The sequence below is a fragment of the Carlito syrichta genome, unplaced genomic scaffold (assembly GCF_000164805.1).
Source record: "Carlito syrichta isolate Samal-C Ts95f unplaced genomic scaffold, Tarsius_syrichta-2.0.1 Scaffold303013, whole genome shotgun sequence".
Lineage (NCBI taxonomy): Eukaryota > Metazoa > Chordata > Mammalia > Primates > Tarsiidae > Carlito > Carlito syrichta.
In genome coordinates, this window is record NW_007247109.1 from 275186 (window position 1) to 284525 (window position 9340).

The 9340-nt window shown below is 54.9% G+C and overlaps 2 protein-coding genes across 4 annotated transcripts in view; one reads left to right on the forward strand and one right to left on the reverse strand.

Moving 5' to 3' along the window:
- Positions 1-5984, forward strand: part of RPS21 (ribosomal protein S21) — an 11270-nt gene extending 5286 nt beyond the window's left edge. Inside the window, exons 1-6 of one of the 3 annotated variants that reach the window (XM_008057440.1) lie at positions 4409-4484; positions 4644-4706; positions 5070-5133; positions 5304-5375; positions 5768-5823; positions 5905-5984. In XM_008057440.1, coding sequence (XP_008055631.1) covers positions 4657-4706; positions 5070-5133; positions 5304-5375; positions 5768-5823; positions 5905-5914 — 252 coding nt within the window. In that variant the 5' untranslated portion in view covers positions 4409-4484; positions 4644-4656 and the 3' untranslated portion in view covers positions 5915-5984. Of the gene's footprint in view, positions 1-4408; positions 4485-4633; positions 4707-5069; positions 5134-5303; positions 5382-5767; positions 5824-5904 lie in introns of those variants that run through there. The other 2 variants (XM_021712018.1, XM_021712019.1) reach the window with 2 other exon arrangements.
- A 1480-nt stretch (positions 5985-7464) lies between these two features.
- Positions 7465-9340, reverse strand: part of CABLES2 (Cdk5 and Abl enzyme substrate 2) — a 7342-nt gene continuing 5466 nt past the window's right edge. The window contains exons 8-9 of the mRNA XM_021712014.1: positions 8453-8657; positions 7465-8377 (exon numbers count right to left, since the gene is read on the reverse strand). Of these exons, the coding sequence (XP_021567689.1) occupies positions 8237-8377; positions 8453-8657 (346 nt within the window). The 3' untranslated portion in view covers positions 7465-8236. The remainder of the gene's footprint in view (positions 8378-8452; positions 8658-9340) is intronic.

The following is a 9340-nucleotide window of genomic DNA, read 5'->3' on the forward strand; positions in this document are numbered from 1 at the left end:
TTGCCCAGGCGTGTCTCGAACTTGCGGGCTCAGGCAATCCACTCACCTCAGCCTCCCAAAGCACGGGATTACAGGCTGAGCTACCGAGCCCGGCTTATTTTTAAAAAAAAAATAAATATCTTGTGATACCCATTATTGTGTGGGTCAGGAAGTCGGGCAGGGCACAGCAGAAATGACTTATCTCTGCTCCATGGCTGAGTGGAGCTTCAGCTCAAATGGCTAACGATGGGGGGATTGCTCTGGGGGGCCATGGGTCTGGCTGTTGGCTGGCAATCACATCATGCCCAAGATGTTTTTTCTTTTTTGAGCTGGAGTATCACTCTGTTTCCCAGGTTGGAGTGCAGTGGTATGCTCATGGCCACCACAGCCTTGACCTGCTAGGCTCAGGCGATCCTTCTGCCTCAGCTTTCCAAGTAGCGGGAATCACAGGCATGCACCACCATGCCCGGGTAATTATTTTATAATTTATTGTAGAGATGAGGTGTTGCCAAGTTGCCCAGGCTGGTCTTGAGACTCTAGGCTCAGGCAATCCTCTTGCCTCAGCCTGCTGGAATTACAGGCGTGAGCCACTGCACCGTCTTGTCTTCCTCTCTTTATCACTTCTGGATTGAGAATCTTTCCATTTTCTCTCCTTTGTGGCCTTAGCTATATTTTAGCTATTTCACTTTAGGGCATGGTTTCTCAATCTGGCATTTTGGGTTGGACAGTTCTGTGTGTGGAAGGCTGTCCTGTGCCTGAGAGGATGTTTAATAACATCCCTGGGTTCCCCCTTCTCAGGCTGAGACACCACTTCCGCACAGTGCAGGAACCATACACGCTATTACATACTTCCACTAGTTCCCCTCTGGTCTGTATGCTATTGTTGACACACATTTTACTTATACATGTGCTATTTATTTACTTTTCTGAGCTGGAGTCTCACTCTGTCGCCCAGACTGGAGTACAGTGGCACGTTCCCAGTCACTGCAGCCTCAATCTGCTGGGCTCTGGCGATCCTTCCACCTCAACCTTGCAAGTAGCCAGAACTACAGGTGCGTGCTACCACACCCAGCTAATTTTTGATTTATTGTAGAGACGAGGTCTCGAACCCGCAGGCTCAGGCAATCCACTCGCCTCGGCCTCCCAAAGTGCTGAGATTACAGGCTGAGCTACCGAGCCCGGCCTACACATGTGTTATATACTTTAAGTTCCATTATTATTATTTTTGCTTAAAGGGTATTTTAAAGATATTTTTATTTTTTTGAGTAGGAGTCTCACTCTGTTGCCGAGGCTGGAGTGCAATGGAACACTCACGGCCACCACAGCCTCAACCTGCTAGGCTCATGTGATCCTTCTGCCTCAGCCTTCCAAGTAGCTGGAACTACAAGTGTGCGCTACCATGCCCAGGTAATTTTTGATTTATTGTAGAGATGAGGTCTCACCAAGTTGCCCAGGTGGGTCTCGAACCCGCAGGCTCAGGCAATCCTCTTGCCTTGGCCTCCCAAAGTGCGGGAATTACAGGCTGAGCCACTGAGCCCGGCCTACAAAGTGTTTTCACCACATGTACCATTTTACACTCCCACTATCACTGGTACATTTGGTCTTTCCAAGCTAACTGTTTTTGTCAATTTTGTTCCAATTCCTCCATATCCTCACCAACACATTATATTTTCTAATTATAGTCGTCCTCATAGGGATGAATGGTATCTCATTATGGTTTGCATTTCCCTGATGATTAACAATGCTGAGCACCTCTCCTGTGCTTACTGGCCATTTGTGTGTCTTCTTTGGAGAAATATTTATTGAAGTCCTTTGTCCACTTTAAAATTTAGTTGTCTTTTTGTTATTGAGTTGTAGGGACATATGTTTTGGATATTAAACCCTCATCAGAGAAATGATTTGCATACTTTCACCCATTCTGTGGGTTGTCTTGTCATCCTGTAGTGTCCTTTGATGCACAAGTTTTAAATTTTTTTTGAGGTGGAGTCTCACTGTTACCCAGTGACACGTACTTATGGCCACCACAGCCTTGACCTGCTGGGTTCAGGTAATTCTTGGAAGAATTACCTTCCAAGTAGCTGGAACCACAGGTGTGTGCCACTATACCCGGCTAGTTTAAATTTATTGTAGAGATGAGGTCTTGCCAAGTTGCCCAGGCTGAGTTCGAACCCCTGTGCTCAGGCAATCCTCTCGCCCTGGCCTCCCAAAGTGCTGGGAATATAGGCATGAGTTACTGTGCCCAGCTAAGTTTTAAATTTTAATAGTCTAATTTAGTTTTTTCTTTTGATGTCTATGCTTCTGGTGACACACTTGAGATGACCTGTTACTAAATCCAAGGTCACGCAGATCTGTCCTATAGTTTGTAATTGTTGGGGCCAGGGTAACATTAGGGCAGGAACAATTATTCCCCATTACCAAGGCAAGATTTTTCTGAGTATTCCACCCAATGCCCTGTGAACTGTGCTTGTCTAGTCTAGGCAATGGGAACAGGCACTATCTCCAGTCCTATGTGAGCACTGCATAATCTTTTGGCATGGCTCTGTCCCTAGCCTTGGGGACATGCACTAACAACTCTGCTGAACACCTGAGGAAGACATGCTGCAGACCTCTGGAGTGTTCTCCTTTTTGGTACTCCCTGCCCGTCTCTGGCCTTGCAGCTAGCTACACAGAATCTCTTGACTCCTAGGCCTTGTGGGATCAACCTGCACACAGACGTGTAGGCGGCCCTGCTGCACGTATGTCAACTACAACACAAACAAGTCAGCTCTGCACTCATGCTGGGGCTCTGGAAAGGCACATATCTCAGGGCCTGCATGAACAGAGTGGCCATCCTGGAAGACAGTGGCCTCAGTAACCTCAGTTCTGATGCCTGGCTGATGGAGTCCAGGGGCGCCACCACGGACTCGCTGCCCATATGAACATCTGGTTTCTAGCTGCAGCTCCAACCAGGCCCAGATGTTGAGCCCTCCTATAGTCGCAATGAAGCTTGCCATGACGCGGACACAGTGCTGTGCAGCTGAACTGTGGGGGCTCCTTGGCACTGCACTCACCCTGTCCCTTGCATGCACTGTGTGCAGTGTTACAGGGAGAGCAGACCCAGGGAGCTCCCAGGCCAGTGAGGAGATGATCAGGCAAGCGGTTCCATGGGGGAGTGTCTAATGACAAGCAGCCTGGCATGTGAAGGAAGAACTGGTCCTCGGAGAGCTCATGGCAGTAGAGCAGACACAGACCTGGCTCAGGGCAGTGGCACGGGAGATGGAGCATGGGCAAAGGAGCACAGGCAGGCTGTCCAGGCAAAGGGGCAGGGCGGGTCCCAGAGTTTCTGAAGGCCCCTGTGGCTCAGCGTTGGGCAGCCCTGAGGGGAGGCAGTATGCACACTACCTGAGTACATCTGTCCGTCTCATCTGGAAGACAAAGTCCCAAGCAGACATTTTCTCTGAGGGACTGTGTGCATGCCACCACACACAAGAGGCAGTGGTCCTGGGATGTTCGCTCCACAGGCTGGGATGCTTGTTTTCTCCATTCCTGGCATCTCAGTCCACACTGCTCTGTGGTGGAATGAGGGGAGCTTAGAGGAGCAGGAGTAAAGAAGGGTCCTTGGTGAGGGGCTGGGTTGGGGCAAGGCAAGGGGTCTGGCCCTCGTTCTGCTCGGGCCTTGGCTCCTGAGGAGTTGGCCTTTACATCCTGGCCGCCTTCTCGCCCAGAGAAGATCCAACGCAGGCCCTGCCTCCCCTTCCGGCTTGGAGCTGCCCAGTGGACTCCCTAAGGCCTCGCCGGGCCATTCTCCGCTTCTTTCATCCAATCAACGAGCAGCCTCGTGGCCCATCTTGGTGTCACCTTCGGTTATTTCCTTGATCAAGTTCCCAGGAGTGGGTCTACGGGGTCAAAGGGTATCACCCGTAGCTGTGACAATACGGCCAAGGCTAGAAAGACTGCCTCGGTTCACGCGGTTTCCCCTATCCTGACCCTGGGGATTGGTGAGAGATGGGCTCCCAGGGCGGTCAGGGACTTTTCCTGGGCTCCGGGGTGGGCCGGGGGGGCTTCCGCCCTCGAGAGTGGCCTGCGCTTCCCCGCGGCTGAACACCCGGGGCTTCCTTCGCCCGCTGCCGGGGTGGGACCAGTAGGCAGCCCCGGCTCCAAGCCCGGGCTCCTCTCCCAGCTGCTCCCTCGCGGCTCCCGAGGTGCTCAGGGGGCGACCGCGTCCATCGGGCACGTCCCTCGGGCCCGATCGAGACGCCACGTCTCGCTCAACAGCGCCGTGTGCGCCGGGCGACCACCGCCCGGTGAGCTCACACCCAAATCTCAGCGGGGCCGGGCCGGACACTGCTTGCCGGAAGCAGAAGCGCGTTAGGCGGGAGGCCAGCGGCCGGCAGAAACGTACTAAGCCGATTCGCGCGGCGGCATGACCCGGAAGCACTCTCCGAGGCCCCGCCCCACCCGCCGATATCTCTGCCCCGGGCGGCGCTGCTTCCTTTCTCCACGGGATTGCAGCGTGGTGGTGTGAGGTGGGGTGTGCGGCGCGGGCTGCGGGCCGGGAGCAGGGCGGGCACGGGGGTCGGGCGGGAGGACAGATTGGGACACGGTGAGGGTACTGCCCGACCGGGCAGACCTGCGCGGGGCGTCAGGGTGTGGGTCTGATCGTCCTCACTGCGGTGGCTTCGCAGGCGCGGCCTAGACATGCAGAACGACGCCGGCGAGTTCGTGGACCTCTACGTGCCGCGGAAATGGTGAGCGCCTTTCCGCCTGCGCCTCTCGCGTCCCCTCTTCCGTCCTCCCCTCACTCCCCCGTTCATTCCCCCAACGTTCTCTCTTATCTGTTCCCTCACCTCGTCTCCCATATCCTCCCGTCCGTTCTCTCTGCTTCCCCCTCTCCGTACATTCTCCCCTCCTCTCCTGTCTCCGTCTCCACGTCCCCGTCTCGCCCATCTCCCCACCTCCCCCTCTCCCGTCCATCTCCCCCACATCCTTCCTCTCCCATACTTTACCCCCACCTTCTCTCTCCAGGTCCCCTTCTCGTCCATTCCCCCACATCCTTCTTGCCGGTCTGTAGTCCCACATTTATGTCCCATTCACGCGTGCCCCTTCCGCAGCTCCGCCAGCAACCGCATCATCGGTGCCAAGGACCATGCGTCCATCCAGATGAATGTGGCAGAGGTGAGCGGACCCTGGGTGGCGGGAAGCTCAGATACCTGTTGCGCTGGGGAGGGATCCTTGAGGATGAAGGTACAGGGATGGGCTGGTTTTGCAGGTTGATGTTTTCCAAACCCCAGGTTAGAGCTAAAGTTGCTGGGTGAGTGGTTTGTGACACTTTTTGTCTTTTACAGGTTGACAAGGTTACCGGCAGGTTTAATGGCCAGTTTAAAACTTATGCTATCTGTGGGGCCATTCGCAGGATGGTGAGTGTTTCCCTGGGCCATTGTGGACTTGGGCCTGGGCATCTGAGTGAGTGTTGGTGCTCTCCCTTTCTTGGGCCTTAGTTGGTTTGTTGGCAGAGTAGGTTTGAGCCAGGTGGCTTGTACTGGCTGCCTGCCTGCTGCTTGTGTGTGTGTGTGTGGGGGGGGGGCGGTGCCTAGGAATCTAGGAAAAAGATTGCTCTGCTTTGTGTAAACAGACCCAGTGTGCCAGCTGTCACAGCCCTTTCCCCATCCTCTTGCAGTCACTGGGGGTCACCATTGCAGAGTCTGCTGCCCTTCCACACCGGCTCTGTACGCTCTGCTGGAGGTGTGGCCGTGTGCCTCTGCCATCTTGTGGTGTGGGAATGTTCTCAGTGTGGTTCTCTCTTTTAAAGGGCGAGTCTGATGACTCCATTCTCCGATTGGCCAAGGCCGATGGCATCGTCTCAAAGTAAGGGGGCCTTGCATTTGGGCAGAGAGGCCTAGGACTTTGAGATATGGTTTTGACATTGTCCTTTTCTCCTTGTTCTAGGAACTTTTGACTGGAGAGACCACAGGTGTGAAACACTTGTCATAAATAAACAGTGACAACCTCTGTGTTGGTGCATTCTACGCCTGTCGGTGTTCTCTGGACTCGAGAGGGCACAGGGCTGACATTTTGCTGTGAATGGAAGACAAAGGCGGGGTGGTGTACCCGGGAATTTAGAGGAGACAGGCTGTGAGGTGTGTTGCAAAACTAAGGTTTACTTTAAAGCACAAACACGCCATCCATTTAAAAACAGCTATGACAAGCAACCCAACTGTTGCACACTCTGAGGTCAGGCACTCACTTATGTACATTTACATCACAGCTGTTCTTGATGCCCTGGATGTGGCACCAAGTCTGGTTTCATTTGGTCACGGTCCAGCTGATGCCCTAGACTCACTCAGATGCCTGGACTCATGCTAGAGGAGGACACATCAGCCTGTGGTTTGGTTTGACGTTGACTTACTGCAGTCATCCGTGAATACCACACAGTGGCAGCTCCTGGTGTTCTTAGTGGGCATACCAAAGGGCAGGGCTCCACACAGACCAGGATGGCAAAGGACCACATCTCATCCCATGAAGAACACTTCAATATTGTGCTTAGCAGTGTTTGCTTGCTGTTTGTACAAAGCCTTGGGGGGGCAGGTGGTTAGGCAGGGAACTCTTGCAGTGCTCATAGTGTGGACGAAGGTGCCCTCAGTGGGTCTCTGGTGGCAGGAGAGATGGTCTTTCAGGGGAGAGTCACACCCAGGTGTCCTAGCAGCAGTTAGTCACATGTGAGGCTTGGGATCATCCTTAGCCTGGGAGGACTTTTGGCTGTAGCAAGGAAGACTCCACAATGAGGTTAGAGGAAGGGCTTTGGTTTGTCCTGTCTTGTAGCTTTTCCCACACACCTGCTGTCTCTGGTCCTCAGAGCCCCGGTGAATGCCAAGTGGATGCAGCCTGCAAAGAGCTGGTAGGTGGGCAGCTGCCCTGCACCTCTGCTGGCATTGGGTGGAGCTGCTGCTGGTCTGAGATGTGGCCAGCAGGATTGGCATCTCTGCAGAAGCACCAGTCCACACAAATAGAATGGAACATGTTACAGGGTGGAGGTGGGGGTGCCCCAGAGCCCCCTCCAGTGACGGGCAGGTTTATAGGACAGCAGTAGGAAAGAGAGATTAGTGGCTCAGCCAGGATGGTCATTTCTGACACCAGCTGGCCTGTGAAGAAAGCTCAATAGTCCTTGGCTGTTCAGTGTCTAGTGAGGCAACTACCTGGAAAATGGGCCAGGCTAAATTCACCATGGGAACTGCAGACAAACCTGGAACAACCCAGGAGAGCCCTGCTGGTTACAGGCCCAGGCCTGCGCACAGGGGACGATGCTGGCTGCTTGGCAAGGTGGACTGCACTGGACAAGCCCACCTGCTTGCAGTGTAGGAAGGGAGGGCCCCAGTGTGGCCTTGGTGTGTGGGGTGTGGTTGGTGTCCCTCCACCAAGTCAAGTGTGGTTAAGTCCACTTCAGCAGGCTTCATTTAACCAGTTTTTGTTCTCTTAAAGACCCACAGAACCAAATCCCAAGTTCCAATAAATATATTATTTCCCCCATCACGATATTTCTTAGGAAAAAAAAAGCCCACAGCCAGTTGTCCTGGGGCCCAGAGTGTTGCAAACAGGCAGGCTTCTTGGCGAGGGGCAGAGGATGGGTCCTGGCACAGGGTGGGCAGGTGTCTGCTGTGCCCTGTCAGATGCATGGCACGGCAGCGAGATTTCACAGTGACACGATGCTTGAGGAAGAGTTGGAGAAAAAATGAGACCAAGACAAGTCAGGCATCTGTTCTTGCAGGATTAAACCGACACCAGAAGCCCTGCTGGCCACAGTGGGCATGGCAGGTGGGAGGCTGGAGGAGCTCTGTGCGGGCTGGCAGGAACCAGGGACATGGGGACACCATCAGGGACTACAGTGCTGCGCCTCCATGTCCAAAGAGCCAGTATCCCAGGTGATGGTTAAGTAAACGAACCACAGAAAGTTCCGTGTGTTCAGCAACACCTGGAAATGCAGCCCTGCACTCATGGGCACGCCAGGCCAGGGAGGAGGGTGCTGCGAGATCAGGACTTACCGCCACGAGGTGCCAGCCAGAGGTCCTGATGCCAGTCTGGTCTTGGGCACAGGCACCAGAAAACATAGAAAACAAAACCCACGTGTAGTTTGTGTAAAAATCCAGGAAGATCCTCAGAGCCACCCCTGAGGGTGGTGTACTTTGGAATGACAGCAGCATCCCTTTCCAGGGAACCAGCAGCGTCTGCAGGCAGCACCCCTGCTGGTGGGGCAGGAAAGGGCCAGCAGATGCCCCAGGGCTGGCTAGAACTGCTGGGTGAGGCGTCGGTAATGAGGTAACACCTGGGGCTCAGGCAGGTACAGGGCCAGCTCCAGGGCCACGAGCACCGTGAACTCAAACCCGATGAGGTCGCGCCGGTTGAAGCGGAATCTCTCCTCCAGCTTCTGCACAAGGGAGAGACTTGGTGAGCGGTAGGTGCCCTTCCTCCGCCCGGAACCCGAGTCCCAGGTCTTACTCACATCGATGAGCTGTGTCACCTCACCCTTGCGGAGGTCGCTGCTGATCTTGGCAGCCAGCAGCACACAGGCGCCAGCACACAGCTTGCGGTTCTGCTTGTTGAGCTTGCCCTGTAGGACGAGCTTCTCGAAGTACACGTAGGCCATCGACACTGTCACGGGCTCCAGACTGCACTCCTCCGAGAGGTTCTGCATTTCTCGCTTCAGACTGCAGGCAGACACAGATGTGGGGCCTGGGCTGAGGCTGGGGTCGAGGGGGCACCTGCTCCCGAAGCTAGCAGGAAAGGAACGCCCTATGCCAGGGTGCATGGCTCTGGGGTGGGACCCAGGCCCGGTCTCGGCCACCACCTGTTCCTGCCGGGCCTGTGTTGCGCCTGCCTGCACCCTGTGTGTGGTCCTCAGTGTCCCTGTGACAGGCCTCAGAGGACAGACCGTGCTTTCAAGGGCTGACCCTGCTCTCAAGGGCAGACCCTGCTCTTGGGGACAGTGAGGTGGGAGGGGCCCTGGGTGAAGGTGGTTTTAAGAGGAGCCCTGAAGGGAGTACAGCGGGAGCAGAGGGGACCATGTCCCCAGGTGCTGGGGAGAGAGCGTGTGGGCTGCCCTCTGGAACATGGGTGGGATGTGGCAGGTGGGACCCCTCAGGGGCCAGTGAGGCCCAGCAAGTGGCTTTCCTCATGCATTGTGTGGGGTTACCACAGGCCCATGACCTGGGTACACCACGACAACAGAGAGACACCAGCAATGGTCCCAGAGAGCACCCAGCAAGGACAGGGTGGGGGCATAGCTTCGCAGGCCACGGGGAGAACCACGCAGTCTATGTGGCACATGCTGGGAGCCTGAGCATGAGATACTTTGTGCGACTTGAAGTTGTTTTTTTTTTTTTTTTTTTTG